Source organism: Falco rusticolus, chromosome 7 (genome assembly GCF_015220075.1).
Source record: "Falco rusticolus isolate bFalRus1 chromosome 7, bFalRus1.pri, whole genome shotgun sequence".
In the NCBI taxonomy this organism is placed as follows: domain Eukaryota; kingdom Metazoa; phylum Chordata; class Aves; order Falconiformes; family Falconidae; genus Falco; species Falco rusticolus.
This window is the reverse complement of record NC_051193.1, coordinates 23,357,038-23,369,597: the sequence shown is the minus strand read 5'-3', so window position 1 is coordinate 23,369,597 and position 12,560 is coordinate 23,357,038. Positions and strand designations below refer to the sequence as shown.

The 12,560-nt window shown below is 38.6% G+C and overlaps 1 protein-coding gene across 4 annotated transcripts in view; it reads right to left on the bottom strand.

The window, feature by feature from the left end:
- TMEM266 (transmembrane protein 266) overlaps positions 1–12,560 on the bottom strand; it is an 86,477-nt gene that overhangs the window by 42,450 nt on the left and 31,467 nt on the right. For all 4 annotated transcript variants that reach the window (XM_037394212.1, XM_037394211.1, XM_037394214.1 and 1 more), the window contains one exon: positions 2,062–2,216. In XM_037394212.1, the coding sequence (XP_037250109.1) occupies positions 2,062–2,216 (155 nt within the window). The remainder of the gene's footprint in view (positions 1–2,061; positions 2,217–12,560) is intronic.

The following is a 12,560-nucleotide window of genomic DNA, read 5'->3' as shown; positions in this document are numbered from 1 at the left end:
AAGAAAACATCAGTTAAAAAAAGGGGGGGGAGGAGGCTCCATAAGTAATGACAAACTATAATTGTGGATTAGCACTTGTTATCAAAAAAATTGGCAGTGAAGTGCCATAACATTCTAGTGCATTGGCTGATTTCATATAGAATAAGGAATCATTTAAAACTGTAATTACATTTTTTGAAAAAAAAAAAAAAAAAAAACCACAGAATTGTGGCCTAATGACTTTCTAAAACTTTAATGTAAGTGACCCACGTTTTTCATATGACACAACTACAATACTTATACCAGTCCCACCAAGATAGCCTTCATCTGATTTAAAACAAAACAGAACGTATTCAACTTAAAGACAAGGTGGCTGATGTGTTGGTTCATTAGTTAAAATGCAAAGTAGCAACACAGAGTGGAATGGCTCCTTTCTCAGGTGATGAGAAAATCCATACAGGCAGGGGCAGCCTCTGAACAGTGAGATCATCTGGCTTGACCAAACACCTATAGGTCATGCACAAGGTATAAGCTGCAGAGCTTTTATAACATGCACTAGACACATAAAGGAGGAATGACCCCTAAAATAAAGCCTTCTTTAGAAGATTCTTCAGAAAATAAATGGTAAGAGAGCAGGCACTCCCAGAGGAGACTCCCTGAAACTGTGTAACAGAAATCAAGAGAAACCATTTTAAACTCCTGGATCTACAGGAAATGACAATTCTCTACATAATATTTCTCAAGGTGCCACATCTTTCTGTTTGTTGAAAGCTTCTTCCTCATTCAATTTTTAAGGACATACACCCATATAATTAGCATTCCTAAAGTTTTTTGAAAGCAGAAGATTTGTCCATATTCTAGGCTTCCTCATCCAAAATGGAAACTCACCAGAGACTACAAAAAATAACTGCCACGGAGTGGCCATGCTCAGAACAGTATATGTAAACAGAGGTGTAAATGGTGGACAACAGTGTGGAAAGACAGCTTAGTCATTTATTCATCTTATAGGGTTTATATTGATAATTGCAGCAATTTTAAAGTCCCTTAAACTAATCTTAATATAATTGCAATATTTACACTGAAATCTAACTCCACTAATATTAATAGACAAATCACAAAAATAAAAGGACTTCAACAGAATAAGAAGTTTGTTTGCTCACTTTAAAGTTGCCATAGAAGATACCAGACCATGACTCTCCCATGTTATACATTCAGCATTTATGGTACTGACCGAACCCCACCACTGTCATTTCAACCTATCTGAGATTGTACAGAGATGCTAGAGGCTGCTCTTTGACATTTAGCATAGGGAAAATTGCAGCTGGCATTCGTATTCATGTCAGCTTTGTATCATAAGAGCAAAAAAAAAGGAGGGGAGGGGAATGGAGGAAAAGAGCAGTAGAAAAAAAAAGATTAATTGGGAAGCAAAACAGCAGCATTACAATTTCCATTGTGGAACCTGTGTAGAGTGAATTCAGATACAGTAAAACTCCATTTAAGCTATTATTTGACTCCCAGTGTATTAGCAAAGTAGAAAGGAAATCTTTATCACTTCAGTACATAAGATAGAAAACATAACTTCAGTTCCTACCCACCTGAATAGAAGTAAATTAATCATGCAGATAGCACCAAATACACTAGCAAGTTCATCACTTCTGTTTATCTACATGCATGTGAAAAGTATCAGAGATTAATGACGCACAAATTATCTTTCTTCTGTGTATACAGAGTGCGTTCATAAAGGACAGACCTTTTCAAGTACTAACAGCAGTATGTGCAGATCTCTGCATGTACACTCCGCTTGTATCCTCTGAAAATTTGTCCTATACTGAAGTTGGTCAGCAAAATAAGGAAGAGACTGACTTCACTATACCAGGGTTCCACAAAAACACATTTCTTACCTAGACTAGCAATCATTTAAATGGTAGGAAAAAAATCCCCACAATCCTCCCCACTTCAAAAACCTCCCAGCAAGTTAAGCCTTTATTTCACCAAATATAAAAATATAAAGGGGGGGGGGGGGAGAAAAGAAGAGAAAAATTTGAAAAATTAAAAAATTAAAAAAAAAATCCTCCTACTCACACTGGAGAAGCTTTATATCTATTAGGAGTTCCAGAGTCAGAAGAATCACCACCAATACTACACAGGCTACCAGGAAACTGTTGAGACTTGCACTGAGCAAAAATACCTGCCACACAGCTGCTCGTCTCCCACAGCACGGTTTTAGCCAGTTAGATCTAAGGAAATAAAATTAAGAGGAAAAACAAGAAAAGAAAAGAAAAGAAGTGAAAAAGGAAGAGAGCTAAAAAGCAGTGAACTCAAAATCACAAGTTCTGTTGTTATTGATACACTCAGCAATAATACAAAGTTGTTGCAAAACTCAGTTTCATTGATTTCTTTACCAAGAAAACCACTTCACAAACAACTTCACCCTGGGGATCTTGTGCATCTCTTCAACCCTCTGGAGTGTACTGGTGTTCAAATACCTTTCAATGTATTGAGTAACACAACCCTAATTATCATACATACTTTTCTACTTTCTTCCTGTCATTTTTTCATGTGTTTTTATTTTGACATACATGCTGCGTTCCCTTACATCTGTGAGTACCAAGGCACAGCAGGACTCCGCTATTAGGTTAAAAGCCAATGATGTTTTTTAAGAATTTCTCTGCTACTTAATTTTATGGTTGTGCACCTTTATCCTCATTGTAGCATGTGACAAATCAGACAAGCACTGCCAAATTTGGTTTGCAACAATCAGTCCATGACATCATAGAAAAGAGCAATAGGAATCTGGAAAACACTGAAGCAGCTCAGTGACTCCACAGCTACACCTACATCTATATGCAGCCTGGCAAAGTGTCAAGCCACTGGCCAAGGCTGTCTAGCTCGTCTAGTTGTCTAACTCTCACCAACCTGCTTGTGCACCAGGCCAAAAACGACTTCCCCAGACTTTAGGGTAGCTCAGTTTTGGGGACAGCATATGCTAGGGACTGTTCCCAAACCTGGTTTAGATGAGGTCAAATTGTTCGGAGGAACAAGACAAGGCAAGATGAAGGGAGCTACGAGGAGGCTACAAGGACAGAACTCTGGAAGGAAGCTGATGCATCAGTAATTGTTGCACTAGTAGTCTGCTAATGCAGATACACATTTCAAGTGAGTTGTTTAAAAAAAAATATTTTTTTCTTTTGAAAATATTTGTGCTAGGAGTAAAGTAGCATAAAGCCCACTCATACTTTTTTTCCTCCTAAAATCCCCCCATAGTTTCACTTTGATACAGTACTGTATGATTTCTCATCACAGTGTTTCATAATGTTCTTGTATTGGCTCACCTCTGAAAGTTCTGATGCTTGCCTGACACTTCATATTTTCAAAGCACTGTAAATACACATTAGCTAATGAAGAGCTGACATGATTTATTAACTAGAGTTTAAGAAGCTGCAAGCACACAGACGTGTGGTGCAGTAATGGCACTGTCCAAACTAAAAAGTCAATACACACAAATCAATGGTGTACAAGGTGATATAATGATACTGATCAATTCCAGAAAACCAGCTCTAGACTCAGTAACTCATGATATATTCAAACACTTGGAGAAACATTACAAAACACTCCCTGACATAACCACACTCAAAAATGAGGGAGAAAGTGATGCTACATAGTGCTCAGAGACTTGACACTTTCAAGCAGCTTCTCAGAATTAAGCATATTGACTAAATACTTGTACTCAAGATGCCCGATTACTTGACCATGAAATACTCCTAAACTGACTCTTAAAACTTCAGAGAAGATTTGACAAGTGCTACTATCGGGAAATTGCCCTTAGTTTAACTTTGTTATGGTTCTAGCCTGAATACAGAATGCACTAGGTTTTAAAAATATGTATGTTTAAAACATAAAGGGGAAAAAGGCATTGGGATAGGTAATTTTTGCAAATTTGATCTTTTAATGGATTTTACTTTATATTATCTCAAAAGAGGATAACTTGTCTTTACTGCAACTGTTATTTCAGATTTTGTGGGGTTTTTTTCAGGGGTGGGGTGGTGGGGTTGCTTTTTTTTAGATCTTTCTGAAAATAATGCCAGGGAATGGCCCTGTTTAAATAGAACAGTTTTTAGTTCTGCTCTCTCCCTACATTTATCTTCCCTTTTCAAAAAAGACCCATTTTTCCAGTGTTTTAATATTGCAGGGCAGTTTTTCCTCTTTCCTATTCTCAGAATGATCAGCAGAGGGCCTAAGTCCATTCTTTTAAAAGCTCTACATAGTCGAGATTTTCAAATATACCAAATGTTCCTACCAGTAAGAAAAAATTAACTGTGATACTCAACACACGTTACATATAGCCACAATAATCATTATTCAAGCTAACAGTTACTTATAGAATGCTAAAGAATGTGGAGTTATTCCATCTGTATGGTAGTAATATTCCATTGATTCCAAAAAGCTTCAAAACAAAACTGTCAGTTCATGATTCAAAAAAGCAATTAACTTCAAACATCAAGTGCAGATAGATCATCTGCCTGTTTACACATATATATCACTCACAAAATAAATACATTGATTTCAAAGACATAAAAGTGTTTGAAATTTAAGCACTGAAAAGCTACCTCCAGTTTCATATTTTAATTTATTACACCAAGGTGCATTTGTTCAATCCTTGTCCTACAAATGGACATTGATTAGCATCTTCACATCACTGCCTAGCAGACCTCTTCCCAGACCTCCTCCAAGTCCTCTGAATCCACTGACATTAACAACCACGTTACGCTCTGAAAGGAGCGCTGGATGGTTTCTTTTCTGGATGCTGCTTAACTAGCTCATTCCCTGCTGCTTCTACACTCCAAAGCAAGATCAGGACTCTGTCATACAGGATTGTTGGTTTTTGGGGCTTTTTTACTTCTTACCCTTGTAAAGGACAGACATAAATAATAAAAGGAACTATAATCCAAGTAGAAATGTATTTTAAATATACTTGTTGACATGCTAACCACACTGACTCCTGGTACACAAATCTCCTCAACTCCTTCAACCATGTAACTTGCCTTAGTAGAGTGGTATCTCTCCCTGCTGATGTGTAAGGGCTCATCCATTCAACAGATGAGAAATCTGGTATTTGAGAGGAAAAAAAATAATCCCATAATTAGTGTGGTTTAAACTTACCTTCAAAATCCTGGCCATTTCCTCTGCAATTCTGCAAAGCTACACTAAATTTAAAGCTCAGATTAGAAACCCAGCTGCACAGACCTTAAAGAAAAAAGTTAACATACACAGTTCAAATTTATGAAGAGATTACATACTAACCCTATACAATTCCCTCACTCCAGACCAAAAATAAAAATATATAAAAAAAATAGAAAAAAGGTGCCCTGTTTTGTTCAGAGAACAAGTACAACTTATTTTGGTGCCCTGTGTTGTTTCTGTATACCATGCACTATATGGATACAAGTATAGTATGACTTAAGACAACTCTTAAAACAACTTTACTGCATAACTTCAAACAGGTTCATTGGGTACCTCAGTTACTCCATCTCTACAACAGGAATATTTTTCACCTTTCTCACAATGCATGGGCGAAGTAAACAAGTGTGCTAGTAGCATGGGAATTTCTTGGTTGATGGTGATACAGGGCTGTAAAGTTTGGTTATGAGACATTAAAATTATTTAGTGGAATTTTATTGCCGGGGTAATTCTTTTTAAAGATACTTTCACACACGGCTTTGTGGAAAAACAATCTGTCATCATCACTGCTAGTTTTATTATTAAACAGCTTGGAAAAAAGAACATAAGGCAAAACTGGGAAAGGTTTAACATGTTTATTCAGCAAGGAACCACTACAAACAATTTGTTCAAGCTGTTAACAGCTGTCACTGTTTCTATTTTCTGGTCTTGCAAACAAATACCCCAAAATCTGCATTATACCTTATACCCTGAGGTTTTTGTGGGGTTTTTAAAATATATTTTTGTGTGTTTGTTTTTTCTTTCTTCTCTTGGTTAAACAGCAAGTGTTTGTATCTCACAAGATGGCTAAGATCAGAAAACAGAAGGATGGATGAGATCCAAATCACTATCTGAAGGAGTAGAAAGGCCATGGTCAGGAAGTAACAGGAACACAGAAAGGCTCAGTAACAACACAAAATCTGGCTGAGACAGAAAAGACAGCAGAGCCTCACAGCAGGCTACAGGTAGCAGCTGGAGGCCTTGAGCAACTCCAAGGAACAGATAGAGCTTGGCACCCCTTTCCTGGACTTCTCCTACAAGCTTAGATTAACTACAGAAGTTTAACTATTGAGAGCTCCCTCATCCTTTTTTTTCCCCTAGAAGTTTTATTATTTCAAACTCTGTGACATTCCTCAGAAGACTGACGCAAAACTGTTGCTCAAATGGCAATAAAGATTCCCCCATTTCCTGCCTAAATTCACATATGGCCAGTTTATACATATTTGTTCTTATGCAGATGTTGTTAACTCAATTAGTTGTTCTTCCTTGCTGGAAGTTTGTCCATGATGCATTTATACACAGCGATGGCCTCCACTCATGTAATGTAAGTAAAGCCCATGCTCTTTGTGAACAGCGAGTTTCTGTAACTGTCCTAGTAGTCTCTTCTGCACATGAATACAGACAACTGGAGCAGTACATTATTCTGGAATAGGTTTAATTACATGAATGCAGCCCAGCTCTATTTGAAGTACTTTCTGCTTTGTGCTTTCTTTACAGGCGTATATCACAACATTTGGTCACAGACATCCTGTGATTACTTGGCATATTACTACGCTCACCAGAAAATTGCTTATCAGGCTTTTCCTTTTTATGCTAAATTCTTTAGTGAAATACTAACATCGTGCTCAAAAACAACATTTAAGAAACATAAGAACAGCCATATTAAGTCAGAACAAAGACTTGGTATCCTGTCTCCAGTAGTGGCCAGAGCAGATGTCTCAAGATGACTAAGAACACAGCAAACATACAATACTTCCCCTTAAAACCCTCACAGCATCCAGCTGTTTTCAACTCAGTGACTTCCTGAGACAGATGCTGTTTCTCAGATTCTATTTAGTAACCTTCAATGAATTTCTCTTCCGCAAACTTGTTCAACCTCCCCTTAAGGCTAGATAAGCTGTTAGCAGCCATGCATCCTTTAGAACGCAGTTCCACACATCTACGGCGCTCTGTGAAAAGAGAAACCTCTTCTTGTTTCTTTTGACCTGGGTCTTAATCTATTAATAATATACCCTAGCACCTGTATCGGGGTGGGGTAGGTGGGTGTCAAATGTTAAACGTCTCTGTGTCTCAGATTTTGTAATCTCAATCAAACCTCATGTGAGTCTTCTGTTTTCCAGACTGAAGAGTCCTAGCTTACATAGTAATCTCCAATGGAAGTCATAGCACATCTTTGGTCACAGCCTTCCTCTGAATCTTTTCCAGTTCTTGTATATCTACCATATCCTTTTTGACAGGGACCAGAAGTACACTCACATTCAAGACACGGGCAAGGCTTGGATATATAGAGGAGTACAACAGCAACCTCTCTTTTATTCTCTACTCCTTTTCCTAATGAATCCTAACATCTGATTTGCTTTTAGACTGCTGCCCAGCACTCAGATGACCTTGTCATGGGACTCCCCTTGCAGACTAATATTCCTCCTTTCCATATTTCTCCTTTGTCCTATTGCTTACCCATCTTTCAATTTTTGCACCAAGTCATATCTTCTCCACTTAGACAATTAATTCCAGTGTTGAGCCAGATAAATTAGATCCCTATCTTTTCTACTCTCCAATAAAAAGCTTTGCAAACAGTGGTCTCTGCAGGCTACAACTACATTTCTACCCACAAAAAGTATCTGGGAAAAGCAAGTTTTGTTGGAAAAATACAGAAAGATCTACAATCCAAAAAGCCTGAAAATCACTGAGCTAGAAAATTAATTCTTTTTTTTTTTTTTTTAACTTACATTACTGCTCCCTCTACCAATTGGTGTTGCTGATAAAACCCATTAGAGGGACACACTCAAAGGATTTAGGTACTAGGGTAAACACAGTAATGAGCTATTCTGGAAAACAACATTTACAAAGAAAAACACAGAATCTGTACAGAAAAAGAAGTTTCTAAAGCACTGAACATCTCTGTAACGTAACCCAGAATTTCATGTATTCTCTTGTGAAAAGCTGGTCACCTCACAGGTTCTGTCATGCCGAATGCTCATTTTCTGCTGCAGTGCAGGTCTTAGTTTTGGACCAGAGCACAGAGAGTAGCAGTGATATAGTACTGCACAAAGAACAAATCAGCACTACAGTCTCATTCATTATTTTGCTGTTAGGATTTTGCACCATCTTTCTGGATTCAGACTGGCTGGCAGCTAAAAACATACATCACTTTTGTAAATACAAGGGAGCTTGCTCACATCATGAAATAGTTCTGCCCTCCAAAACCTTTGCACTTTATCTCCAGCTTGGACCTCATTATTCACCATGTATCAACATCATGTGCTCCAGGATCTGCATGAGCTGCACAGAACTTTTCAGAAAAGGGACTATTTTCAAATTATGCTGCCAGGTAAAGACAAGAAAAGCAGAATATAAGGGAAGCATGAGAACTTCATCCATGTGAGTTCTTTTAGTTAAAGCACCTTTAAGCTTTGTAGAAAACACAGGTAATATACCTTAGAAACCAAAATAAAACCTGAAAGATGAATATGAAACCCAGAAATAATGGCACCTATTTGGGTGCAATTACAGAAGACAGACTGAAGGAACAGACACCCTTTTCTCCCAAGATGAGTGAATATATTCATCAGTGAAGGTTTGCAACCAATTTAAAATGAAAAGCTCATGACTCTCTCCTGTGTCAACTTCCGAATCTCTGCAAATCTCTGTTCAGTTTTGGTTTCCCTTTTTTTTTTCCTTCTCTATCTCTCTCCTCCCCTTCCCTATAATTTTCTTTTTTCAGATATTCATACTGTTTAATGCACTTTCTAGCTGCAACCAAACAAATCTAAAGCTACTAACAGACAATCATAAATCATTAAATTACAATGCCATGACTATTTACAGCTAATGTCGTCACATTAACTATGAACTCCAAACCTTTACAGCTGTTTATGTAAAACAGTACTTGAAAGCAACTTCAAGTTTCAAATTTGTGTAATATATAAAAATCTAAGATCTGCAATCTAAACCAAATAATTTCAATACGGTGTATCTCTCCCCTTGCTTCCCAACCCTCATTAAACACAGTTCTTTATCAAGAGGCAGGCTCACAGAACAACTGCATATTCACAAAAAGAATACAGCCTGTTGTGCAACTGTCTGTAACAATTTTTTTATAATTTGTGTGAATGATACCTCCTAATTGGAATTTAAGAAAAAACAGGAAGAACTCTTCCCTATCCCTGTTTGTCTTTAGCACAGATATACCACTTTCTTCATTCCCCATCGTTTCTATTGGTCATTGACGCAAAAATAGAAGAGAGAAAGCATTTTTTGGAAAACAGAATACTTGATTTGAAAAAAAAAGAAATTAAGAGTGGCACTTAAAGCTAATGTTAACATCTAAAAACCTCCTTAGCTTTCTGAGTAATTAGTCTCCTCAAAGGAACGTTTACATATTCTTTTCATGCAAACCTCGTTCAGTGCAGACACAGCCTCCCCAGTAAATTCACAGAAACAAAGAAAATCGGCAACTTTGCTGCTGCTTTTTGTATACAAGTATCACCTAATCTGTTACAGGTATTTTAGAAGTGTACCCCGTGTGTTCTTCTTGGCACCCAAGGCACATTTTTTGAATCAGTTTATTTCTCATAGACACATCTCCAGCCTATGCCTCAATCATTTCTGCAATGTCTAAGCATAGGGTACAGTGCACAGCAGCAATATCTAAGAATAATTCCAAGGAGTTAACTGCAGGGCAGCTCAGCAGGACTAGGAGGTAATGAACATCTCACTCATTTTGGACCTGAGAACTAAGCTCCTGTTTCTTCACAGTGCTACACAGGATGGAAAAGAGATAAATAGAGATTGCTGTAGTCACACAAAGCTCAAAATGTTTTAGTGACATATTGTCAGCATTTATCAGAAAATTTCCTTTTCTGAAGGGTAAGACCCATAGATAGCTCTATTAACACCAGGCACATCAGCCCCACTGCAGCTAGGAAGCAAGCCAGATGCAGGAATCCCTCCTATTCCACATGCAGTGACCACAGGTACCTTGCTCCTCTTCAGTGCAAAGGCGGCAATGCCAGCTCACCCACATGATTTATAATGAGTGAGAATATTTGCAATGCAGAATCCATCCAACTTAACCAACTTCCAACATGTAAATCTTTGTACTTTCCCTGTTTGGGAACTCTACAGAGAAAAGAATTTTTGCTCAACCCACATTAGAAGACAACATATTTCACATTTTGTTTGAGGGTTTCTGGGAGAGTGGAAAGGGTTTTCTTGCCTGATTACCTTTTCACTACTTACAGGTGTACTTCAGGGACAGGCTTAATGCATAGTCTAATCTGCAGTTCGTTCTTTGTTGCTTAGCACAGGGATCAGCATTGTAAACTAAATTTCTGACAAAACCAGCTCAAACAGTCCACAAAATCCCTTCAACAACACTGACAGATGGGAACTGACTGCCCTGAGCATTTGATATAATAAAGACCCAAACTGCACAAAATAAGATTTCTTTATTCTAGTATCTTTAAAGCCATGGGAAGGTCAGTTTACATATGGTCTGTCTAGCAAAAGGCAGACCATAATGTTCCTTCCTTTTTGCTTTTCTTTTTTCATTTCTTTGTGGGGGAGTTAGCTAGTCGGGTGCCATCCAAGAGTTTCTAGGCACACAACAAGGGCTGAGCTATGACCCACCTATTCCTAGTTGCCTATTAACATTGGCTTCATTGAGGGAAACATTCTCTCAGATGAAACAAAAAGCTCCTCTAGTTAGCAATCTGGTTAAATTTGTACTTGTGCTTGGACCCTGACCATCTTCTAGCCTTGAAGAAGGAAAGTTAGAGGAAAGCCTTGGGGTGCACACAACCAAACCATCAAATCAGAAGACTCCTTTATTGCATACTCATCCATCTCTAGCCTGATGTGTCTCTCATTGCTCTGCACATGGAGATGGAGACATACTAGTGATGAAGCGTGACAACCCACGTCAGGAACTAGGCATTGTGGACAATTATGTTGAAAACCAAAATGTCATGTATAGATGCAGCTTGTAACAACAACCCAGCACTTTCCAAGCACAAGGATGTGCCAGACCTTCCTGCTGCAAAGCCTTGCAGTTAGAATGACTACAACTTGCTTAGATCAGGTACAGATCTAGAGTAACAGAGCCATACAGAATATATGCAGGTCATACAGGTTGGCACCTTCCCTGAAATTCTCAGGGAAAAGGATACAGAAGGTAACGCTTGGAGTCTGTGACAAGGCAAACTGACAGGGAGGGGAAGACGAGTCCTACATCACCTTTTAGTACTCTCCAGCATTTGCAGCATCTTCTGGTATCTGCACCAGCAACCCGTATCGCAGCATTGGGGTAACAGCTTCACAGTTACGAATATGGATGCTGGCAGAAACTACAGGGACTTAGATATTTTCTGCCACCTCCTGTGCTGCCCTTCCCACACCACTCTTCATACATGAGGAAGATGTAGCTGTCAGTTCCTGTACCAAACTCATCCGACCCACCCTATCTCCTTCTTACTCAGGTGGAAGCCAGTCGCATCTAACAAGGCCATGAGAAAGAAATTACACCACATTCATAAAACCAGATATATTCCCAATGAAGCCATGAGGTAGTATGGGGACAGTATTTTACTTTTGCTGCTGGGCTTCTTGAGCTCAGCTCTGCTCCTAATTTTCACAAGGCATCAGTTGCAGATCAGTGCTTCTGAAAGGAGGAAGCCACCATTCCCACAAGGCAGGTGCGGTCCTGGGACTTCGCTGAGCATAAACAGCCAAAATGCATTGAGACATACAAACTAAAGCTCTGAATTTTCTTCAGAGAATCCACTCTACAGCTGGGAGGTGTGGATGGCACCTGCTTGTTTCTGTTCAGACCAATGAAGCCACAAAAGAAGAGATCTCGGCTGAGAAAAAGAATGACAAGTCTATTTCCATACTTAAGGCTGCAAAGCTGCTCATATGGTCACAATGAGAGATCTGTGCACTTTGGCACAGTGAAAAATTGAGTTTCAGATCATAAAAATCTATAAAAAGTGCATATTAACTAAACTGGTATTTACTCAGCACCAAAATAGCCTGAGGGTTACACCTGCATACTCAAATTAATTTTCAAGTGCCTCTTTTGCTATGCAGGGTATTTTATGTTACAGTTGTACCATACTTATGTAACCTACTTGAAATGTATTTCCCCTTGTTTGGAGTAACAACTTTCTGGAGATGTCTCAAAGTCCTATTTGGAAAGAAATTAAAGGCAAGAGCCCTCCCTGCATACAGCTTCCTGGCTACCACACAGAATAGCCACTGAGCAGAGATCAAGCAGGTGTGTCTCTGCTGGTTTCAGAGCACAGGTTAGAGCACACTGAGCTGTTAATAAATGGAGGCTTATATAAAGCCTTTTAACGTCTTCA